The 25897-nt window shown below is 35.9% G+C and overlaps 1 protein-coding gene across 1 annotated transcript in view; it reads right to left on the bottom strand.

The window, feature by feature from the left end:
- The window catches only part of Nup35 (nucleoporin 35), a 124684-nt gene that overhangs the window by 41134 nt on the left and 57653 nt on the right, over positions 1–25897 (bottom strand). The window contains exons 6-7 of the mRNA XM_090386127.1: positions 16863–16896; positions 13949–14054 (exon numbers count right to left, since the gene is read on the bottom strand). Of these exons, the coding sequence (XP_090242253.1) occupies positions 13949–14054; positions 16863–16896 (140 nt within the window). The remainder of the gene's footprint in view (positions 1–13948; positions 14055–16862; positions 16897–25897) is intronic.

The following is a 25897-nucleotide window of genomic DNA, read 5'->3' as shown; positions in this document are numbered from 1 at the left end:
TGATGCCTCAAGCTGCAGGAAACACTCAATAAGGACACTCAATAATAACATTCAATAAGGACAAGCCTGTTTTTGATGAACAAAGTTTCCAATCTTTGCTTCCAATTCTGAAATGGTAACCTTGATCCATTATCAATTTCAGTCTGGAATGATACTTTAATTTTGTAGCAGAAAGAACTGAAAACTTGTTTTACATAAGGTGTGTGAGAGGCATTGTGAGAGGGAAAAAACTCATTCCTTCAAAAGGTATACTTGGTGCATTTTATAACCTGAAAATGTGAATTTTAGTATTCTTCCAGTATGATATTCAGTTTCAATCTTCTACATCACTGCTGTTTTACTAAAGATACTGTCTGCAAAGAATGCATCTTCAAAAGTGGCAAAAATTCAAAACATTCAAAAAAGAAAACTATTTACAGTAAAAACCAAACAACTCTCCTTTTTGATTGTAGATAGCGATAAAACTTAAAAGGGCTAAAATGGAAAAATTCCTTTCTTCTGGCAAGATTTTCTACTTCTTCCTCTCTACATTAGTTTTTTTTTTTTTTTTTTTTTTAATAATCTTGGGTTTTCTATTCGGTTGACATCTTCATCCCATCCAATGTTTATGGATTCAATTTTTCATTATTCTATAATAGCAGAGCTCCTAATTTTGTTCCATAATGATTTTTGTATAATATCTTACAACCTTCATTTTTGTGGTTTCATTTGTTTACTTTTTTTTTTTTTTTTTATGAAAACCCCAAACAAGAGATATTAGAACCTATAGTACTTAGTACCGTGCTTGGGTTGGAAGTTGAGAAGACGAAAGAAGATATTTGTTGACATTAGACTAACTTCTGTAGACTAATTTTCAGGAAATACGTACAAAGGACGTTTGTTCGAGAAAACGGCATTTGAATGAAGAAACAAGATGAAAAGTTGGTTCTGGAAAGTTTGAAGTTGGACAGTAAATGGATGTTGGCGGCACGTGTTCAGATTGTTTTGAAAGAGAGAGCGGGAATTATAGAAGCCAATTCAGAAGAACAGTGCCCATGGAAGTATTTGTAGAAAAGGCATGCAGCAGAAACAGTACGTCTATGAGACAGCGAGTGGAGAGACTCTGTTAGAGATGAGTAATTAACCTAACTGCCCTCTTCTGAATGGAATCTAGAAGCCTGAAAGAGGTTTTAGGGGCACTGCCCCAGATGTGGGAAAAGTATTCCATGGTAGGGCAGATTTGCGATTTGTACAGAGTGAACAGCTGTTTGGAAGAAAAGTAATGCCGAGAGCAAAAGAGAAAACCAAGTTTTTTAGATGCAGAGGAAGCAATATTTCTAACGTGCTTATGCCTAGAGAGATTAGAAGTCATGGTAATCCTCAATAGAGATACATGATCTTGTCTAGAAATTGGAATGTCATCGAATATAAGCATAGGAGCAGAAGAATCCTTTTTATGAGATATAAGACAGTGAGTTTTAGAAGGATTGAAATCAAAGAACATATCTTTGCCCCCACTGAAGAATTACTTGAAGATTGGCATTTAAGGAATTGGTAGCAGATATTCGAGAAGTTGAAGCTGATTGAGCAGGGCAAGGTTTCTCAAAATGGAAAGTGGAATGCAACATGCTATCATCGGCAAAACTATGGATAGGATTTCCAGTCAATGGAAGAAGGTCATTAATATACGAGAAGAAAAGAGTGGGGGAGAGAACTGAACCTTGGGGGACACCAGCATTAGTGGAAAAGTGGATTCTCTGATCGCTCAGTGAGCGATCAGAGAGAAAACTGGATAACCAATTGCAAAAAACAGTTGGCAAAAGCCTTTGAGATGTCAAGAGCAACTGCTTGTGTTTCACCGAACTTTTCCATAAATGGGTAACATAAGCCAGAATACCACCAGTGGATCGACACTGATGGAATCCACACTGGCAATTGTTGATCAGACAGAAGGTTTCTAGGTAGTTTAAGAGTTGGCGGTTAATTGATTTCTCCATTACTTTAGAAACAGTAGAAGTAATTGAAATGGGATGATAATTTGATTGGAGGGTTTTGTCACTCTTTTTAGGAACTGGCTGGATATGAGAAATTTCCAAGCAGAAGGAAAAACACCTTCGGAATAACAAAGTGAAAAAAGGTGGCAAAGAACAGGAGTACGAGCACAGGTTTTGAGACCAAGTGGAGAAATACCATCAGGACCTGGAGCTTTCTTAACATCAAGATTCGTCAAAATCCTTCTGACGGAAGACCACAGGAGGCACTGAATGGAGCATGTTAGGAATGGTTGAGGTGTTTTAGCAAGATCATTGATACAGGAGTTGGAAGAAAAATGGGATACTAGCAGGTCAGCTTTATCCTTGGCTGAAGTGACAACAGAACCATCTGGTTTTGACAGAAGTAGGAGCAGAGATGGGCAAAAGTTGTGGTCAATAGCTTTGGCAAGAGACCAGAATGCTCTGCTACCATTAGAGCAAGAAGCAAGTTTTCTACCCTTAGCCTGTTCAAAATCTAGTTTGGATTAATAACTGATTTACAATTGTTGCGAGCTTTGGTGTAGGCAGAAAATGAATCTGAAGATTAGGAAACAAGCCAACTACGATATGCAACTTTCTTCTCTTGAACAGCCTTAGCACATTTATTGGAAAACTAAAGTTTAGATAAAGGATGCGATTTTAAAGTGGAGTGTGGAATAAAGGATTCCATTCCTACAAGAATAATTTCACTGACACGATCTGAGCAAACGTTGATATCAGAAGTTTTGAAACAGTAATCCGACCAAGGAAAAGAAGAAAGGAAATCTCGCAGATCATCCCATTTTGCATTCTTGTAATGCCAAACAATACGAGGTTGGGAAGGCACCTCCGTAGCTAGGTGTGCAGGAGCAACAGTGTGTAGCACATGCTTCTTGATTAGACCGGGGTTCGAGCCCGTGACCACCAAATACGGAGGATGTGGAAAGGTCAGGGAATGACCACCGCATATCCCTGGAGCAATATGGCCTTAGTTGCTAATGCTCCTAAAAACCAAACAAGTAATATAAAAAAAAAAATTTTTTAAGTCAATTCCTACTTAGGTCAACAAAGAAAAATTTTATTTTGTTTACTTTTTATTAAATAATTACAATTAATATAAATATGTATATACATATGACAGAATCACAATATTAAGTGGCAAAATAGAAAGCGAATTTCCTTGCAATTTTCCATTTTCCTTTCTATATATGGTGTTGGACTATTATTTTTATTCACATGTTTCATTTTCCATTTTGTTCCCTCCTTGACTCAGACTAGAACCCAGAATGAAAAAAGAATCTGAAAAAGAAATTTTTTTCCAGCGATCTACACGCTTCGCCACTGACGGTATTTATTCCTAAATTTATATCCTGCTAAATATCTTATATAAGAGAAATTTTTTTCTCCCATATAAAACTAAAATTAATTAATTAAATTTAATTAATGAATTAATATTTGAAAAAACTGTATTAACATCAAGTGTCATCCACTACAAGTTTAAAAAAATGTATTTGAACTTGAGTGGATGAATAACAAAAATTTATCAAGAAATTATTGATTTTCGCAAGAATTGAACTCTCATTCTTCACCTTCACGTGAAAAATACTGAAATCCTTGCATTTTACCGATTGAGCTACTGCCTGTTGATTTCAATTTTATTCCTAAATTTATATAAGAGAAATTTTTTTCTCCAATATAAAACTAAAATTAATTAATTAAATTTAATTAATGAATTAATATTTGAAAAAACTGTATTAACATCAAGTGTCATCCACTACAAGTTTAAAAAAATTTATTTGAACTTGAGTGGATGAATAAAAAGTATTTTATTAACGACTGAAAATTTGAACAAGATATATATATATAGGGAGAGTGTAAACTAATAGTAGGAATTGAAAAACAACAACAAGGTTGGGAATAGCCATGAAATAAAGGCTCCATTGGAGAAGAGAATCACCAAGATGTGATCTGAAGTGCCTAAAGGACCACTCACTTTGACCATGTACTCAGAAGGGATGTTTGTGAGAAAAATATCGAGCATGTTGACTGCATAGTTAGGATTATCCAGATTCTTGTAGGTAAATGAACAAGGTCATTAGTAATTGCAAAAGCCTCAGCATCTCGACCAGCTGAGTTGATGTGACTAGAAAACCGAAGCCAGCTGGAGTTGTAAACATTAAAATCACCAAGAAAAATTACCTCACTGTTAGGAAAGTTGGACTGGAGAAAGTCAAATTGCAAAGAGAGGAAGTCAAAGAACTCAAAGTGATTAGTGGAGTTGGGAGAACGGTAGAGACAACAGATGAATTTGACACAATGAGGTAGAGAGATTTTAAGCCAGAGAAGATTGAAGAGGAGATTCCAAATTACCAAGTCTCTGACAGGAAATATTGGAATGGACATATGCACAAGTACCACATTTGAGGCGAAAGGAATCATACAGTGAATAATTTGGGCAACTGAGATGAGGAGTGGTCAAATTAACCGATAACTGAGATTCTATCAGAAAAAGTATATGGGGTTTGGCAGACTGCAAGTGGAAATGGAAATCGTTGAGATTAGAATTGGGACCACGTATATTTGTGAAATTAATTAGGAAGTACTTGGGAGGTTTAAATCTTTTCGCAGATAAGTTTACTCTATTAGTTTGACAATTCGTGGTGTATTCGGTAGTAAAAAAAGTGGGGGGGGGGGTCAACATGCTGTATTAGGTAATGTGGATATGGCGTACACATGGTAAGAATATACCCAGATCCTTGACATAAGGATCCACTCCGTTTTACACCTTATTCCAATTTAACTCTTACAGGACCCTTACAAACTGTTAATGATTTTGTTGTATATACTTAAATATTCATATATTTTCTGTAATTTAAATTTTTAAATTAAAAATTTAGATTTAAAAATTTCGACTTGCGTTCCGCAGAATGCTACGCAAGTCGGAATTTTTCCCATGCTTGTGCAACACTCGCAACTGTTCTCGCTGAATTGATTGAATCAAAAAAGAAATGTTAGACGAATATGTAAAAAGAATTATTTATTGTATTTATTCAATTTTTTTAACTCGTAAGCAGGAAAAATTACAAAAGCATGCAATTTAAAAAAATTTCAAAATTATGAAAAAAGAGAGGAGACAGGCATAACGTCAGTATGTTTACCTCTCAAGCATCATTGCCAGAATTGACTTCTTCATGTGATAAGTATTCCGCTGCGGAGGTTGAGGGCTGTAGAGATTTAGAAGGGGGCGGCCGGTGAACCTTACGAAAGAACATATTAATGGATGACTGGACGGCGGCTTTTTTTTCTTTTCATCATAGATTTCTTTGTAGCAGGCAAGCATATCATTCACCCCTCTGCTAACTTAAGAATCGTTCGCTGTCAGAATCCATCTTCTCAAACCTCGCCATTGCCGATGCAATTTCACAAAATGCCATTGCCATCTCTCTAGTGATGAAGTGTCTTGGCTCCTCATTTGGTTAATCTTGAACTTCGTCAGCATTTTCTTCTTTCAATGTCGCTGCCTGCAAATCAATAAGTTCTTTGTTAGATAATTCCTTCTCTTCTTCCTCTATTAACTCCTCCACATCCTTGGCATCAACCTCCAACTGAAGTAGCTCTGACCTTTACAATCTTATCTGTAATCTCTTCATATGATTCGTCTTTTTCAAATCCTTCAAAGCCTTTTACGTGCCAGTGACATATTTTCTTCCATGCGCCATTTAAACAACTTTTAGTAATTTCCGCTCAGGCCTTATTAATGTTTAAGATGGTACGGTAAATAAATTGTAAGATTTCCAAAAGTCTCTTAAAGTAAACTTTTTCTCTTCGTCTACTGCAGACAATGCCTGAGCAAATGTGCATAAATAGTATGCTTTTAAATTTGAAATAACACCCTGATCCGTAGGTTGGATGAGTGAAGTCGTGTTTGGGTAGAAATATGACTCTCTTCGAATTGAAATCATCTAGATGCATAGATTGTCCAGAAGCATTATCTAATAAAAGTAAAATCTTGAAAGGAACGTCATCGTCGTTACAATAGTTTTCAACCTCGGGAATGAAGCAGCATTTAAACCAATCCTCAAAGAGACATTGTTATCTATGCTCTCTGGTTCAATCAGAAATGTACAGGTACGGTGGCTTTATTGATGCCCTTAAATGCATGAGGATTTCCAGAATGGTACACAAGCAGTGGTTTTAATCTGTAATCTCCCCACTGCATTAGCCCCAAGCAAGAGAAGAGCATGACGCTATCTTTTGAAGACTTGAAACATGGCATTGTCTTTTCCTCTTTGGCAATGTATGTTCGATCTGGCATTTTTTTCCAATACAGAACAGTCTCATCAATGTTAAAAATTTGTTGCGTTGAATAGCCTTCATCAATAATTTTTTCTAACACATCACAAAATTTCTCTGATACTGCAGAATCAGCACTGACAACTTCACTGCATACTTTAACGTTGTGGAAACCAGTGCGATGCTTGAACCTATTAAACCACCCGTTGCTTGCCACGAACTTGGGTTAGGGTTCACTGTACTTATCCTTAATATCTTTATAAATACTTGTTGATTTTGCTTGAATGGCTATTGGACTCAGGGGCACCTGCTTCTGAATCTGATTTTCCATCCATATTATTAACAGCTGTTCCATCTTCGATATAGCACCAGAAGACTGTTGATCTTAAGTGTATTCATCCTTTGACATATTCTTTTATACACGCACTGTCCTTTAAAATAGTATTCACTGTTGAAGCAGCAAGACCTAATTCCCTTGCAATAGATGACAAACTTTGTCCTGCTTCATACTTCTTAATAATTTTTATCTTCATTTCTAAATCAATTTTGTTTGGTTTCCTGGCACTACCACCACTTGCACTTTTCGCTGGTCGCTTTCCATTCATAATTGTAATACGTAAATAGGAATGAAGAGAAATTTCTGAAAATTTGTTTTTTTTATGATTGAAGATTTTGGTGAATTGCAAATGCAATAAGATCGAGTTTACTACCAGTTTATAATATATATCACTAACAGAAAAGCCCAATAAACCGGAAAGTGCAAATTGTTTTTATTATTTTATGGTTGTGACCTCCAGAAACATATTTTCGAAAAATATCACAAAGGCATTCAAAATTGATTCTTAAAACGGGAACATATGATAATGATGAAGGGTAGTGCAATTTTCATTATAAATATGATCTTTTAGAGAGATAAATAGCTTAGTAATACAGCAGACTCTTGATTTTCCGGGATGGATGGTAAAAAAATATTCCCGGATAATCGATTTCCCGGTTAATCCAAAATACAGCAAGTCTGCAACATACGAGATACGTTCCAGGACTTCTTACGTAAGGTGAGATTTGCATAAATCGGGAACGACTAATAAGAATATTGCTGCTATATCTCTGATATGTCAAAAGTACAAAACTCACATAATATCCTCAGAAGAATGAAGAAAAATAGTTATATATTTTTAATAAGTTCAATTAAAAACTTTATCACGGGACAGCGGTGAAGTAGCTGGAGTGGCACATAAGAAAAGAAAACATAAAAGGAAGAAAAAACATGTTATTGTACTGTAAAAATTGGTATGTATTTCGTAGCCTTGGTTAATATTATAGTTGACCTTCATTGGTGCCAACCGCTTCTCGTATTCTGTCTTGCTTCTTTATTGTGTTCACCGTTGCCACTGACAAATCTCAATTCCGCGTTATACTTGTTAATATTTGGCCATTTTCATACATCCTTATTATTTTAATTTTCTGATCCAACTCGATTGCTTTCCTTTTCTTGATAGATTACTAGTACTGCTGTCACTTATTCTCTTAGTGGGCACCATGATAACGGTCAAAACGAAGTTTTCCGAAAAGAACTTCACAGGAATTAGGCGAAAATTTACTATTATCACCCCATGCAAGTTCAAATTTTAATAAAGCACATTTCTGGAAGTCACTGCCATAAAAAAATTGCACTTTCCGAGTTATTGGACTTTTCTGTTAGTGCATCTAATTATAAACGGGTAGTAAACTATCTTGTTGCATTTGCGATAATACCGATAGCGGGAATTCTTCGAGTTGTTACATTATGGTGAAATGTGTGTGTCATAAAAACATTATAAAAACGTAATGCAAGTCTGAATCTACGTAAGCCAGGGACTTGCTGAATCGAAAAATGTTTAGCAACCTACGTAATAAGTATGGTGATAGTTAAAGAACTTACCACGCACTACTCACTGTCCAATACGATGCTTCCCTTTATTTTTTACAATGTCGCGTATGGTTTGGTCACCAACATTATAATGGTTCTTTAGAGATTTAATGGATGCACTGTTTTCAAACTTTTCAATAATTTCAAGTTTTTGTTTAAATGACAGCACAACTCTTGCGTTTGCCCATCATTTTCGCAATTTCTAAACAAACAAAAAAAAATTTATTATAAAAAAAAATTCCAACATCCCTGACATAAATAACGAAACAAAATTTGTCCTTTTACACTGCACACAACAATCGGCATGACGCACCATCTAAACATTTGGTCTTTTTTTTTTTTTTTTTTTTTTGAGCGGCAGGTGTGAAGACAGCAGGGGTTGCAAGATAATAGGCACACTAATCTCCTAATGACAACTTATAATGCCGCTTCTTGTCGCTCATGACTTGCAAAATATCTGTTTATACCTATTCTAGTTATTACTTGAATTCTTTGATTTATGGTTAATTTTTTTTTTTTTTTTTTTTTTTTTAAATTTGGAGTCTTGAAGTGTCCCGGTTAATCCGATCCCGGTAAATAAATTGAGTCTGCTGTATAGTGAAATTTTTAACTTCCAAAGACTTGGAACAAATTAAAAAAAAAAAAAAAAAACACGTTATTCCATTCACATTACGATATTTTCGATACCTCCATTTATTCCTACGGGATGCAAAATACGTTTTCACGATTTTTTTAAGTTTGCACCGGCCTTCAAAAACATGCGTAAAGTCAAGTATTACTTAAGTAGAAGAGTTCCTGTATTATATGTTCCTTTTCATTAATTTTTATCTATTATTTCTCGCAGAGCATTAAAAAAGTTTTCTAATTCATATTGTGGTTTTCTTCCTCTTCTGGAGCACAGATGCTAATGAAAGTAAAATTATTTTACATTTCTTGAATTTTGCTGCGAGTATTCTTTCAGAAATATGAGTATTCAACTATGCTTTCTTCCAAATATTCATGAATCAACCTCCCTCACCCTCATTAATGTTTATTTTTGTTCACCTCATTATTTATGAGTATATAATGTTGTATTTTTGTAACTGTTTTCCTTTTTTCTGTTTCCAAGAGTTTTTTTATATTTTTTCAATACTTCTCTTATGTTTTCTTTGCCATTAATGGATCTAACATTCTAACATCTGATCTTTATTATACATTTTTTCTACCTCCTGTCCCTGTTTCACTTTCCAGTCCATACCAAATTTTCTACTCGACTATTCTTCTGAATGGAATGAGTATTTTTGATTTTACACCTTAGAGATGGGCCTTGCTAGTAACTTTGCTACTGCCAGTATAGCTCTGAAAATCATTAAGATACTCAACCCCCACCATCACAAAGTAGAAGTACCATTGGTAGGGAAGAATATTATACCAAAACAATCCTTTTTCTTAATTGCTTGACCCTGCTCAGTGGCTCAACTTTATTTGTAGGACTGATTCTGCCTCAGTCCAACATGTTGGCCATAGAACAGATATGAAAAATGCCACAGCAGTTCCTTCAAATTTGAAAGAGAAAGTCTGAAAAAGATAATCAACCAGCTGCCTTTATCCTGTGCAGTTGGTCCCAACTCTAATTGCCAGTCATCTTAGACAATCCCACTTCTATTTTTAATAGGTGCTTGAAAGAGAGGTTCTTCTGAATGGATTGAGTATTTTTGATTTTACACCTTAGAGATGGGCCTTGCTAGTAACTTTGCTACTGCCAGTATAGCTCTGAAAATCATTAAGATACTCAACCCCCACCATCACAAAGTAGAAGTACCATTGGTAGGGAAGAATATTATACCAAAACAATCCTTTTTCTTAATTGCTTGACCTTGCTCAGTGGCTCAACTTTATTTGTAGGACTGATTCTGCCTCAGTCCAACATGTTGGCCATAGAACAGATATGAAAAATGCCACAGCAGTTCCTTCAAATTTGAAAGAGAAAGTCTGAAAAAGATAATCAACCAGCTGCCTTTATCCTGTGCAGTTGGTCCCAACTCTAGTTGCCAGTCATCTTAGACAATCCCACTTCTATTTTTAATAGGTGCTTGAAAGAGAGGTTTTTTTTTTTTTTCAATCCTGACTAAAACATAAGGTATTTTTTCCCCAAAATTAAAGAATTCCAATTCCATCTCTTCTTCTCTTTTAAAGCTTATACAAAAAACAGTGCTTCCGATACTCACCCAACAAGTCCTTTCAGCTGAATTGCCAAATATGCATTATTCCATCTATATATATATATATAAAATCAAGAATAATGATATAGAGAAGCTATATGATATGGGGGGGGGGAAATTAAGTTTGAAATTAGATAAGTCTGAATTACAATAACATAACTTATGGATCAGGGACACTGCTATAGCAAAAAGTACCCTACAGCCATAATGTGTATATGTATATATAAAATGTTTAAAGTATAAAATATTGTAGGTAGAACATGTTAATGAGCTTTATGTATAAAATTAAAACTAATGAATATACCGTATACCCTGGGAGCGATATATGTTGTGAAAGAAGGGGGGGGGAATGAATTGGAAAATAAAACTGATATTTTCCGGTTCATTCCCCCTCCCCACTTCTTTCACAACATATATCGCTCCCAGGGTATACGGTATATTCATTAGTTTTAATTTTATACATAAAGCTCGTTAACATGTTCTACCTACAATATTTTATACTTAAGTATTTTTTATATATATATATATATATATATATATATATAAAAAATACTTAGGTATGCTGCCCAAATTTTTCAACTGCTAATTGTTGCCAGCACCCATTCACACAGTTCACCTCGCAAGACCTTAATTTCTGTACTAACGTTTTTCGACTGAGGAAAGGCAGCCTATGCCTGAAAGCTATCGATGTATGTTTATTTTATCTGTCAATTTTAATTAACAGTTCTAAGTTTTAAGAAGTGTAAAAATGGCTGAACAGTGTATAAGAACTTTGAGAAAATGTGGAAGAAATTCTAATAAAATATTAGAGGAGAGATCTAATAGACAAAGAGACCGAAACAAGATTACGAAGATGGACAGAAAACATTGAAGAAAGAGAAGCAAGATTGGAAATGAGAAGACGGTGAAACCCATAGGACTAATCAAGTACCGGATGCAAATAATCAACAAGCTGTAATTAATGTGGAAGAGCATGACATAGGAAATGTTTTACAACTGTGAGTATTGCAATGCAAGATATTGGGGACATGAGTCAAACACATCAAATAACAATTCAGAATTCTTATTTTAAACTCATACGTATTTAAAGTTTTAATTTATGTGAAGTTTGTGTCTTTGTGTCATCTGACAAGCTTTCAAAATCGGAGATATACTATGATAAGGCCAACCGTAAAGAATCTTTCGTATGCAAGTCCGTAAGAGTAGAGTGATTCTTTATCTGTTTGTTTCAAATGCAAAAAGGCCAATTCACATAGACATGTGGAACCAAAACAGAATTTAAAAGTTCACTCCTTTTTTTTACATTTGGATACTTTTCTCAGCAAACATATTTCCGGAAGTCTTTTTCTGATGATCTGGCTTTTAGAAAGATATCGTTTTTCAATATAATAATTTCATTTTCAAGTAATATTTTCTCCATGTGAAAAATCTCAGCATTTTCTGATTTGTTTCGTATCTAAGTCGACATTAAATGGATAAGAAATATATTGAACAATGTCTTCAATTGTTTTAAAATCACTGAATCTGGTTTCAAAATCATCCACAACTTTCTCAATTTCAGAAACATATTTCTCACTATTAAATTAAAAAAAAAAAAAAAAAAAGGTTATTTTTGCAAATGATCTTGCATATTTGTAAAATGATTGAATTGTTTTTCTTTGAGATCCTTAGCCATTGCCAAAAATTTATATTTATATGCAGAAATACTACTAATCACGTCACCAACATTTTTATTTTTTCCTTGTAATTCCAAATTCAGATCACTTTAATTTACTGGTAAAATCTGCCAAAAAAAGCCAGATCACACAATCGCTTCGTATCTTGTAGCTGCTGATAATCATCTCTCCTTTGATCAACTAATTTTTTAATTTCATTCAGCAAATTTCAAAATCTCCGTAGAAATTTACTCCGACACAGCCACCTCACATCTGTGTGTAATATCAGATCTGGTTCATTTTCATTGAGTTTTGAAAAGTCTTCTTTGAAGAAATTGTCTTCTGTTGGAATTCACGATTTTGAAAGCTATGTCCATAACACTTTTAGTATTTAATCTTTTGCTGGCTAACACTTGTTGGTGGATGATACAGTGGTAACTAATCTGGAAATTAATCATCCTTTTTGGCATAATGCAATGAATCCGTTAAGATGCCCCATCATTGCTTTAGTTCCATCTGTTGTTATTCATACGAGCTTAAATAGTGCTAATTTAATTTTTTCAATAAAATTTTTGAATGTGTTAAATATATCAAGACCTCTAGTTCTTTCTTTTAATGAAACCATACCCTGTAGTTCTTCTCTAGTGGCAGAATCATCAAAAATCACACGAACAAAAACGAGAAGTTGAGCTGTATTACTGACGTCTGTAGATTCATCCAGTTGTAAAGAAAAGGATACACAATTAGTAATATTAACACGCAATTGTTCACTCACATTTTTACTCATTTTTTCGATGCATCGCATCACAGTATTTCGAGATAATTGCAAATCTTGAAGAGCACTTTAATTATTTTTGTTCTTAATTTTCAAAAAGAGAATCTGTTATTTATAAAAATGCATCTTTGATGTATTGACCATCAGAAAATGGATTGCATTTTTTGCAAGAAGATGACTCACTTTAAATGATGCTGCAGTTACTGCTTTAGATTGTAAATTAGGTGTCATGAAGAAATTTTGTTGTGTGAATTTGGATTTAAGTTCTTTTAAATTATTTTTTCTAAGGTAATTAGTAGGCAGAAATCCGATTGGTATTTACATGGAGTGCATTGAAGTGTCTTTCTAAATTTCCTTTTTTGGGTATAGCCACCGAAGCATTGTAAATCAAACAACATTTTTCTTTTACCATTACAAAAAATGTATTCTAGTTCCCATTCTTGATGAAAATGATACATTTTACTGTTTTCGTAGTATTCATTTTAAATCAAAGGGTATTAAAGTAACGTATAACTGCTGTCCAGTTATTGATATTAAGAATTCGACACACACTATACTCTCCACAACATAACTGCACAGCGACAAGAGTAGTCACATGATTCAACGGATTTGTAATACGAGTATGCAGTGCCCCACTGCATACTCTTATTACAACTGCTAATAGTCTGAAAATGGTATTTAACTCTTGGAGACCATACAGTACTGTTGACTAACAACAAAAAAACATAAATAATAATAAATAAATAAAATCTGAATAATGCGTGCTATAAGCATTTAAGCACATATCCTCATGCAACTCATACTTTTTTGTGAATCCGAGCTAGAAGTGGTTAAATGTTAACACATTAGGCCTGAAAGCCTCAACTAAATCAAATACAAAAATATGCAATCAGATCATAACCTTCAGGTCATTGGCTATGATGGAAATTAGTCCAATGATAAGAAAAATTGATATTCACTAGTTCTGAAAATGTAAATTGGAACAGGTAATGCCATATTTTGGCAGTATTATATACTGTATGGTAATATATATATATATATATATATATATATAACAAATAGTGAAGATTCACTAATGATAGTAGTCAATAATGAATATGAACAACAGATTATTTGGTACTTACCCTTGATAATAAAAAGGATCGATCTGAGCAGGCGAAGTAAAAGACTTTGTAATGTTACTCTGGTTGAATAACCTGCTTGGAGTCAGAATACCAGCAGAATACTTATCTGTAATTATAATGTTATAACAGCTAACTACTAGTGTAAAAACTAGCAAAAAAAAAATATATTCAGGAATCACTAAAAAATAAATGGTACTAAATTGGAAGCCTTTAACAGAAAAACAGTGCAAGATTATTAATAATTAGAATAAATATTAATGATTGTAATATTTAACTTTTTTTTTAGTTATTGAAAGCATGCACATTTGGACATTCATTATGTAATGCATTTTCTGATCTATAAAACAGAGGTTTCAGAAGTCAAATTTTGTGAAAAAAAAAAAATTATTGCAAATATCAGAAACACATGAGTGTTGCTACTAAACAAGATATTAGCATTGAACTAATTTACTTGTGTAAAATCCAAAATTTGCATTAGAATTCAAAAAAAAACTTTCACAAAAATGAAGCCTATGACTTTACAAATTTGCCTTTTTCAATTTCTTTAAACTTGCTTAAGATGTTTTGAATCACTTGTATAATTTATACAAGGTGTGACTATTAAATGATGAGACTGTTGCAATAAATATTTCATACCATACAAGTTATCCATTCCAAAATATTGCCCTGGACTTGCACACACTGTTCCATACATTTCTTCCACACACAGAAAAATTTCTGAACGTCATCTTCTAGAAGCCCTTTTAATGTTTTTTTTTTCTGAATGTCTTCCCTTAAGTGCACTTTTAAAGTTTAGGGAAGAGAAAAGTCACAGGGATTTGTTTTTTGGCCAGAAATTGGCCAAACATGTGTGCTGGAGCACTGTCTTGATGGAGCATCCAACTAGCCTTTCACAATTCAGATCTCTTCCTTCAAATTTTTCATGCAGCCTTATCAAAACTTCAATGCAATATGTCTGAACAACAGTCTGATTTAGTGAGATATATTCAGCCATAATAATTCCTTTAATATTGAAGAAAACAAGAAGCATGATTTTTGATTTTGACATTTGCTTTTTATTTATTTATTTTTGGTCTGGGGGATTGTTTTGTCTTCCACTGCATTGACTGTCTTTTAGTTTCTGGGTTATACTGGAACAGTCAACTTTCATTGCAAGTAATTACAGTACTCAAAGTCTGGATAGTCTTCATTTTTTTTTTTCAAAACATCTTCACAAGCTTGGAGTTTTCTCATTCTTTGATCTTCATTTAAACTTTTGGCATCATCTTGTAAACCACTGCAAAGCAAAGTACTGTATACAAGTCTGGAGGCCTCATTTTAAGAAGGATGTAGAGCTGTTGGAACGAGTACAGAGAAGGGCAACAAGATTAGTAAACAGAACAAAGGGTTGCTCTTACGAAGAAAGGCTTAAGTTTTGCAAATTATAGTGTCTGGAGACAAGGCACCTGCGAGGTGATCTGATTGAGGTGTATAAAGCCTTGAATGGTTTGAGAATGCTCAATGTTGATGGGATTCTTTCTCTTGCTCAGAATAATCACCTGAGAGGGCATAAATTCAAATTGAGGAAAGACTGTTGTAGGATAGATGTGCATAAGTTTGCCTTTAGCCAGCAGGTGATTGCTGGAACAAACTTCCATCTGTTGTTGTAGAAGTTGATAGCTTAAATAAATTCAAGGCAGAACTTGACAAACATTTGGAGCGAGGGGATGGGTGAAATAAGTGTTTTTTTTTTTTTTTTTTTTGGCTGATGCTATATAAGCTTGCTTTCTTGCATCAAATGTGCCCTTGCTAATGCTCAAGTGGTGTGGGCACCACACCTTGACCCCTGCTTACGGTTGGTTTGCACCTGGGTGTTCACCTCCAGTATACTAGGTGCCATATTTTAGGACTTGCAAATGGGGTTATACAGGGTTACTAACAGATCCACCATTGTGAAGATGCAAACAAAGGATTTGGCTGTCACAGACTGACTGGACTTTGCCGAAATTAGGCCCACTTGACTTGACTTGGGTGTTACTCGAATAACAGTTCTACCATCATTTTAGATTCTCAGGTTGAAAGACCAGCTTGGCATACCTGAGAGAATGTATGTGACAGTCTCAAGGAAATAATTGATTAACCATTTGATTATCCTCACCAGTACACCTGATAGCTAATTCGTTAATGAAAATAGAAGAAATGCAAAATTTTTTTAGAAAAATCCAATTTTAAAATGATTTTCTTAATTTTTTTTGTGAAAATAAAAAGATAGAAAAAACTGTTTTTGCAAAAAGATGAAGAAACACTTTGTCCCCAACTATATTATGATGGTGAGATGGAGACGGGTCAAATTGAGTGAAAAAGAGATTATTTGATATAAATCTGGAAAGTTGAAAAGCATGGGAGATGTACAATAAGATTTGCATGCATGCATGTATGGCACTTTTTTAAAAAAAGAAAAAGAAAAAATAGGCATTTGTGTATTTGGATAAAATTTGAGTACTAGATTGTAGAAGATGAATGTGCATGCTCCTTCTCCCACCCCCTTACTTTAACAAACAAACAAAAAAGTGAAGATATTATGGATATAAATAAAAAATTTGCAGGTTAAATAAATTAACCACTGAATGTTAAAATGTAAATTTTCTTTTTTAACAAATAAGAAACAGTTAAATAATTTATACAAAATTAATGCTAGACTAGAAATCCATGTTTCAGTTTGAAATTTTGATTGCAACCAAATAACCAATCTTCCCAGGAATCCTGCAATCTACTTGTACCAAAATATCTTCAGCATAGGAAAGTTTATTATATAAAGATTATATATACAGGATAAATTAAAATAAAAAGATAAATAAGATGATATATGATATAAACAATAATATGAACAAAATTTTAGTCCACAGAAAGCAAAAAAAAAAAAAAAAATTTTTACCTGATATAGGGGGTGTAGAGATGCTGATATCTAACTAAGAAAAATGGGAGAAAGAAAAAAAAAATCAGATTAGGTAAGAACTGCATTGCTTTAACTCAAAAAGAGAAACTTAAAAAACAAGTTCAAATAATGTAAAAAATGTGTGTAAATAAATGTTCTCTATTCCAGTAGTTTTCAACCTTTTCTCCAATGTGTGCATGTGACAAATGACTAGTCTTGGGTGCATGACACACTAAGACAATCCCAATGCCATACCAGAGGGGTTGATGTGGTCTAGGGTATGTGGACACAAGTCTAAACACTGCAGGCTCAAGAATATTACACGCCCACAAAAAATGAATTGCCCATTCTTCAATGTTCATCTGGTATATCAGTTTCAAGGAAAACAATTACAATATAGTTGTGAAATCCTCTGGCTTCTACCACAAAAAGTAGAGATTTATATTCAAATCCACTAAAATTAAAATGCAATAATGGCATATTTTAAGTACTACCTATGACATACCACTGAGAACCACTGTCCTATCTTATTAAAATTAACTGACATTGCACTACAACAGTTACAACAAAGTGTTGTAACTAATTTTATCCTAAAAGGGTAAAGTAAAACAAACACCAGAAACTACTGGTTGTGTAGTTTCAAAAAAAAAAAACTTTGAAACAAAAAAAACAAGCACAAATTTAAAATACCTATACTAATATAATATATATAAATATAATAAAACACTAATTACCACTATAAGATAACATTTTTAAAAAATTACCTGATATAAGTAATTTTTTTAAAATGTTTTAAAATAACTCAATTTTCACATTGAGTTATTTTTATGATGGAAATTCTTCCTCAAAATAAGTAGTATTTACGTAGCCTAAATTGATCATTACTGATCAATTTAGGCTACATAAATACTACTTATTTTGAGGTAAGTAATTACAGACCAGTAAGCTTGACATCTGGTCCAGTAAAACTAATGGAGTCAATAGTCAAAGTACTATATGATCATTTTGATAGGAATAGTTTTGTTAAGGGGCAATCTTGCATGCCAAACTTAATTGACACTATGATGCAATAACAAAGGAACTGGATGCAAAAAATAATTTTGACATCACAAACTTCAGAAAAGCTTTTGACAATGTTCCAGATGGAAAACTGCTATGCAAATTGGAGCACTGCAGCATTGGGGGATAGGTTACTGTTATGTATAAATGTACAGCTGAGTGTTAGAGGATAGAGGGTGGTTATAAATGGGCATTGCTCTTCTTGGACTAATGTTATTAGTGAAGTCTCTCAAGATTCAGTGCTGGGGTCCCCTTACTGCTTTCAACATTTATTAATGATAAATGCATGTCAAGCTTATTGTCTAAGTTTGAAAATAATGCAACTTATGTTGGACAATTGAGTTAAAATAAGGATATATTAAAAGAATTTTATTTGAAAGCAATTTATTTGAAATAAAATTTAAAGTTATTTTCTGCTTTTAACTGGGCGGGGAGCAGCACCCACTACTCACAGCTTATCAACCTTCAGTCCGGAAAAAAAGCCAAGATAATAAATTGTTCTGAATTATAAGTAAAAGATAAATTGAAAATGTAAAGTTGAAAATGTATATTAGCCTATTTCTTAAAATGAAGATTCACTGCTAAAAATTTTGGTGCACAATATTGCAAATCTTATTGACCTCTATGAATCTCTGATGCCTGCGATTTGAATTTTTATGCCAGCTTTATTTAAAATTAATTCTACACTGAGACAGAGCCAAAAAGATCTGCTTGGTCCCTGAGGCTGGTCATTGACATTCTCTCAGGTATGGTATGCTAGGGCTTGTTACCCGAGAGTCTAAAATGTTGATTAAAGCGATGTTCAAATGACACTTGAGTCAAACAGATTGAATTTCAGCGTAGCTGATCATACTGCAACAACTTAGTAACGTTAGTAACTTTCCCGCCATTGTGATACCGTACTAGATATACCGTAGGTTATATACCGTACTAGATAGCATTAGTTGAACTTCGTTAGCAGTTAAATTGTACGTTTAAATAAATACATATAACGACTTAGATTACAAACGTAATATAATTAATAACATAACATAATTAATTAATAAATTAATAGAATCATGACTCAGACCAGAGCAGCAAAGCAAAAGGCTCAAGCTAATGGAACTGCTGTGGCTCAGAGCAGAACTGAGGGGGGCAGTTGTCCTCTGACTCACAGCCTTATAAAATGCACTGTTTGCTTGATGTTTGCAGAGCAATCGGGTACGGGACATGATACTGCCAAGGGGGATGTCTTTGTGTGTGCGCGATGCAAGGAGTGTATCGATATCAGGCAACAACTCGGCGTTCTTGTGGGCCTATATGAGAGCTTGAAGGACAGGGTGGATGCCCTCGAAGAAACTAAATTGAGGGGCCCATCAAGCTCTCAGCTGCCCACATCAACGCCAGAGCTTGCACTTGGGCATCACGTGACACAGACAACCCCTAAGGCAGAATGCGCTGGTCCCGAAGGAACTAGTAGTTGTTGGTGACTCTATTGTCAGGGAAACGGGGAACATGCTTTGTAAAAAAGATAGGTGGAACAGGACCAGGGTATGTCTGCCAGGGGCAAAGGTTGATGACGTTGTAGAGCGAATATCATCTTTTAAGGGCACAAAAGGTGATATAGTTGTACACGTTGGCACTAATAATATTAAGAGTAGGAGACCGGCAGAATTACTTAACAAGTACAGGTCACTGTTGAACAAAAGCCGAGAATTAGGGTTGAATTTGAAAGTGTCTGCAATTCTGCCCAGACACGATAGGAGGGAGTATATGATCAGAGCCTTGTCGATCAATTCGGCCCTGGAAAGATTGTGCAAGGCTCAAGGGGTAGAATTTTTTTCAGCCTGGACTGTACTTGTTAACAGGAGAGATTGCTTCTATAGGGCTGGGATACACTTAAATAGAAAGGGTGCAAGAATATTTGCTGATGCTATCGAGGCAGTGTTAGGTGGGTCGGAAAACTGCTAGCTTGGGGGGAGACAAAGACCAATAGATTGACAGTAGCCACTGGCAGAGGTGAAAGAGATTCTTGCACTGCTTCTATTAGAATGAGCAGAAGCCTGAAAAACAAGATGCATGGTATTTCAGAGACTGCTGGGAGCCATTGCGGTACAAGTAAACACATGGGTTGTGTTAGGGTAGCTAAGAATAGAAACAGGTGCAGGTATACTTGCGTGTACACCAATGCTAGGAGTTTAGTAAATAAATTTGATGAATTTGAGGTATTGCTCAAAACATCGAAGGCAGATATTGTTGGGATATCAGAGACGTGGTGTCACACAGATATAAGGGATGCAGAACTGCAATTTGGGGAGTACAACGTCTACAGAAAGGATAGACAGGATAGGAAGGGGGGAGGGGTTATGCTATTAGTTAAGAAACACATAAAAACCAAGGAAGTGAAGCCAGTCGACATCGCTGGACAGTGCAGTGTGGAGTCAGTTTGGTGTGACATAAACATTGGGAGATCAAAATTGAGAGTAGGAGTGTGCTATAGGCCTAATGACTCTGATGAGTATAATAAGGAACTGTACAGGGAAATAGAGTGGGCCGGTAAATCAGAGTGTCTTATAATGGGAGATTTTAATTTCCCAGATATTGACTGGAATTTGGGGGCTGGTTACTCACACACTAGCAGGGCTTTTGTGGATTTATTGGATGATTGTTTTCTACATCAGCATGTTCGGGAGGCAACTAGAGGGAGTAGTACTCTTGATTTGATTATCAGCAGTGATTCTTCATGCATTAAGAATCTGCAGATAAATGAACCACTAGGTGGCAGTGATCACAGTGTGCTGAAGTGGGATTTACTCAAAGAGGTAACTACCATTAGGGGTAAAGGGAAGGGTTATTGCTTCCGTAAAGGCGACTACGATGGACTGAGACAGTATTTAAATTCTATACAGTGGGACCAACTGATGATGTTACCAACAGCAAATTCAAAATGGGAAGCATTCAAAGAACTTATCTTGGAAGCTACTAGGCTTTACATACCAACTAAGAAATATTGTTCAAGGTTTAGGCCAAAATGGATGTCAGATGAACTAATGACGCATATGGCAGAGAAGAAAAATGCATGGGATACATACAAATTAACACATGACACAGAAGCCTATGATAGATACAAGTTAATATGCAACCAAGTTACAAAGGAGGTTAGGCAGGCGAAGGCAGATAACAAGAAATCCTTGGCAAGGGATGCAAAGAAAAACAGCAAAGAGTTCTTTACTTATGTAAACTCTAGAAGGAAGGGGATGAATCAGATTGGTCCACTTGATATTGATGGAGCAAGTGTTGATGATCCTGCTCAGGTAGCCAACAAACTAAATGAATATTTTGCATCGACATTCACACATGAGGAGTTATTCAGCGAGGGGAATGCCAGAGGTGTATTCAACTCTAGCAGTAAGCTACAGAATCTTGAAATAACTGGGAGTAAAGTGGAGGAGAAACTTTTGAAGATAAACACAAGAAAGGCACCCGGGGTGGATGGGATCTATCCAGTTATATTAAAGGAGGCAGCAAAGGAAGTAAGCAAACGCTTAGCCATAATTATGAGAGCTTCCTTGGACGCAGGGGAGGTACCCATACACTGGAAATGTGCAAATGTGACCCCAATTCACAAAGGAGGATCAAAGGCTGACACAAGTAATTATAGACCTGTGAGCTTAACTTCTGTTCCAGGAAAATTAATGGAGGCACTGGTTAAAGAAGCACTGCAGGATCATTTAGACAAGACTTCAGTTATAGCTCAGACACAGCATGGTTTTGTTAAGGGGAAGTCTTGCCTGACCAACTTGATTGGATACTATGATGCAGTCACAAAAGAACTGGATGCAGGGAATAACTTTGATATTATATACTTGGATCTTAGAAAGGCTTTTGATACTGTTGCACATGGAAGACTGCTACACAAATTGGAGCAGTGTGACATTGGAGGCAAATTGCTGCTATGGATAAAGGGGTGGTTGAGGGGGAGAAGACAGAGAGTGGTAATCAATGGACACTGCTCATCGTGGACTGATGTTATTAGTGGAGTCCCTCAGGGCTCAGTGTTGGGTCCATTATTGTTTTCTGTATTTATAAATGATATTGATGATGGTATATCCGGCTTAATGTCCAAGTTTGCAGACGATACAAAGGTTGGCAGGGTTGTCAAGGACACTACGGACACTATGCTGCTGCAACAGGATCTGGAAAGGTTGAGCAGATGGGCTGAGAGGTGGCAAATGAAGTTTAACATTGACAAATGTAAAGTACTACACATGGGAAACAGCAACCCCAGAGCAACGTATCAACTCTGTGGTACTACACTGACAGTGGTAGAGAATGAAAGGGACGTGGGGGTGGTTGTGCAGGCAGATATGAAGTTCTCTGAGCAGTGCAGACGGGCTGCAAGAGTAGCTCATGGAGTATTGTCAATGATATACAGGAATTTTTCCAGTAGGGATAAGGAGGTGATTATTCCATTGTATAAGGCGATGGTCAGGCCACACCTAGAGTACTGTATACAGGTCTGGAGGCCTCATTTCAAGAAGGATGTAGAGCTGCTGGAACGAGTACAGAGAAGGGCAACAAGATTAGTGAATGGAACAAAGGGGTGCTCTTACGAAGAAAGGCTTAAGTTTTGTAAATTACAGTGTCTGGAGACTAGGCACCAGCGAGGTGATCTGATAGAGGTGTATAAAGCCCTGAATGGTTTAAGCATGCTCAATGCTGATGGGATTCTTCCTCTAGCTCAGAAAAATCACCTGAGAGGGCATAAATTCAAATTGAGGAAAGACAGATGTAGGATAGACGTGCTGAAATTTGCCTTTAGCCAGCGGGTGGTTGGTTGGTGGAACAGACTTCCATCCCTTGTGGTGGAGGTTGATAGCCTAAATAAGTTTAAGGCTCAGCTGGACAGGTATTTTGAACGAACAGAGGGGTGAAGTGGAAGTGGGTTTTTTTTTTTTTTTTGGCTGATGCTGCATAAGCTTGCTTTCTTGCATCAAATGCCTCTACTAATGCTAATGCTAACTAAGCATCACTTTTATTTGTTATTTTCAAGAACCCTTAAGCAAAGTCACATTCTACCCACATTAAGATTTCCCTACTGCAAGGATTTTCTGACTGCTGCCCAAGGAATCCCCATATAAACACTTTGTCAAGTTAGCTTTATGCATGTCTGTGAAGAGAGCAGTTAGGTCAACAACTCATCGCTAACGCAGTCTCTCCTTCTTGAACTTCATGAATAAAAAATAAGACGACGAGACCATTTTAGCAAAATTAACAAACTTTGCCAACTTTCTTTCTTCAATTTCTTTAAGTACATCAGCCTCTGCTGACAATAACTTGTGTTTTTCAGATAATTAAATATTTAGCCCAAGACGGTTTTAACTTGAATCTCACTTAGAATGACTATTTTTTTTTTTTTTAGCAATGTGCCTTTTAACTCACACATGCCTTAGACTAAGTGTGTGAATTCTTCTTTTTTTTATTTTTATGAGAACCCCAAACACGAGAGGTATTATGACCTATAGTACTTAGTACCGTGCTTGGGTTGGAGGTTGAGAAGATGAAAGAAGATATTTGTTGATATTGGACTTGAACTTCTGTAAATTGTAATTTTCAGGAAATACGTATGAAGAAAGGTTGTTCCAGAAAACGGCAGTTGAATGAATAAATCAGGAAGATGAAAAGTTGGTTCTGTGGGTTTGAAGTTGGACAGTAAATGGATGTTGGCTGGTGGCGGCACGTGTTCGGACTGTTTTGAAAGAGAGAGAGGGAATTATAGAAGCCAATTCAGAAGAACAGTGCCCATGGAAGTATCTGTAGAAGAGGCATGCAGCAGAAACAGTGCGTCTATGAGAAAGCGAGTGGAGAGACTCTGTTAGAGATGAATCATTAATTAACCTAACTGCCCTCTTCTGAATGGAATCAAGAAGCCTGAGAGAGGTTTTGTAGGCACCACCGGAGATGTGGGAAGAATATTCCATGGCAGGGCGGATTTGCGATTTATACAGAGTGAGCAGCTGTTTGGGAGAAAAGTAACGCCGAGAGCGAAAGAGAAAACGAAGTTTTTTAGATGCAGAGGAAGCAATATTTGTAATGTGCTTGTGCCAAGAGAGATTAGAAGTCAGGGTAATCCCCAAAAGAGATATCATTTTGCCTAGAAATCGGAGTGTCACTAAAGATAAGCATAGGAGCAGAAGAATCCTTTTTGCGAGATATAAGACAAGATTGAGTTTTAGAAGGGTTGAAATCAACTAAGTTGTCTTTGCCCCACTGGAGAATTACCTGAAGATTGGCATTTAAGGAATTGGCAGCAGATTTTCGAGAACTTGAAGCTGATTGAGCTGGACAAGGTTTCTCAAAATGGAAAGTTGAATGCAATGTGCTATCATTGGCAAAACTATGGATAGGATTTCCAGTCAATGGAAGAAGGTCATTGATATACAAGAGGAAAAGAGTGGGGGAAAGAACTGAACCTTGGGGGACACCGGCATTAGTGGAGAAGTTAGAAGACAGAGAGCCATCTACCATCACCCTCAGTGAGCGATCAGAGAGAAAACTGGATAACCAATTACTAAAAACAGTTGGCAAACCATAAGATGGAAGCTTGTTTAGAAGACCTTTATGCCAAACACGATCAAAAGCCTTTGAGATGTCAAGAGCAACTACTTGTGTTTCACCAAACCTTTCCATTGAATTAGTCCATAAATGGGTAACATAAGCCAGAATATCAGCAGTGGATCGACACTGACGGAATCCATACTGGCGATCGTTGATCAGACGGAAGGTTTCTAAGTAGTTTAAGAGTTGGCGGTTAATTGATTTCTCCATTATTTTAGAAAGAGTAGAAGTAATTGCAATGGGACGATAATTGGATGGGAGGGATTTGTCACCCTTTTTAGGAACTGGCTGGATATGAGCAAATTTCCAAGCAGAAGGAAAAACACCTTTGGAATAAGAAAGTGAAAAAAGGCGGCAAAGAATAGGAGTAAGTTCAGGAGCACAGGTTTTGAGAACAAGTGGAGAAATACCATCAGGACCTGGAGCTTTCTTAGCATCAAGATTCATCAAAATCCTTCTAATATCCTTTTGACGGAAGACCACAGGAGGCATTGAATGGAGCGTGTTAGGAATGGTGGGAGGTGTTTTACCAAGATCATTAATACATGAGCTCAAAGAAAAATGGGATGCTAGCAGGTCAGCTTTATCCTTGGCTGAAGTGACAACAGAACCATCTGGTTTGGACAGAGGTGGGAGCAGAGATGGGCAAAAGTTGCGACCAATAGCTTTGGCAAGAGACCAGAATGCTCGGCTACCATTAGGGCAAGAAGCAAGTTTTCTACTCTTAGCTTGTTCAAACTCTAGTTTGGACTGATTAATAACTGCTTTACAATTGTTGCGAGCTTTGGTGTAGGCAGAAAATGAAACTGAAGAATTAGAAACAAGCCAATTACGATATGCAACGTTCTTCTCTTGGACAGCCTTAGCACATTTATTGGAAAACCAAGGTTTAGATAAAGGACGAGATTTTAAAGTGGAGTGCGGGATAAAGGATTCCATTCCTGCAAGAATAATTTCATTGACACGATCTGAGCAAACGTTGACATCAGAAGTTTTGAAACAGTAATCAGACTAAGGAAAAGAAGAAAAGAAGTCTCGCAGGTCATCCCATTTTGCATTCTTGTAATGCCAAACAATACGAAGTTGAGAATAGCCATGAGATAAAGGTTCCATTGGAAAAGAGACCATCACCAAGTTGTGATCTGAAGTGCCTAAAGGACCTCTCACTTCAACCTTGTACTTAGAAGGGTTGTTTGTGAGAAAAAGATCAAGCGTATTGGCTGTATGATTAGGATTGTCCGGTATTCTTGTAGGTAAATGAACAATCTGTGCTAGGTCATTAGTAATTGCAAAAGCCTCAGCATCTCGACCTGCTGGGTCGGTGTGACTAGAAAACGGAAGCCAGCTGGAGTTGTGAACGTTAAAATCACCAAGGAAAA

The sequence above is a fragment of the Mastigoproctus giganteus genome, chromosome 12 (assembly GCF_048544385.1).
Source record: "Mastigoproctus giganteus isolate SK-2022 chromosome 12, ASM4854438v1, whole genome shotgun sequence".
Classification (NCBI taxonomy): Eukaryota; Metazoa; Arthropoda; class Arachnida; order Uropygi; family Thelyphonidae; genus Mastigoproctus; species Mastigoproctus giganteus.
This window is presented reverse-complemented; position numbering and strand designations above follow the sequence as displayed.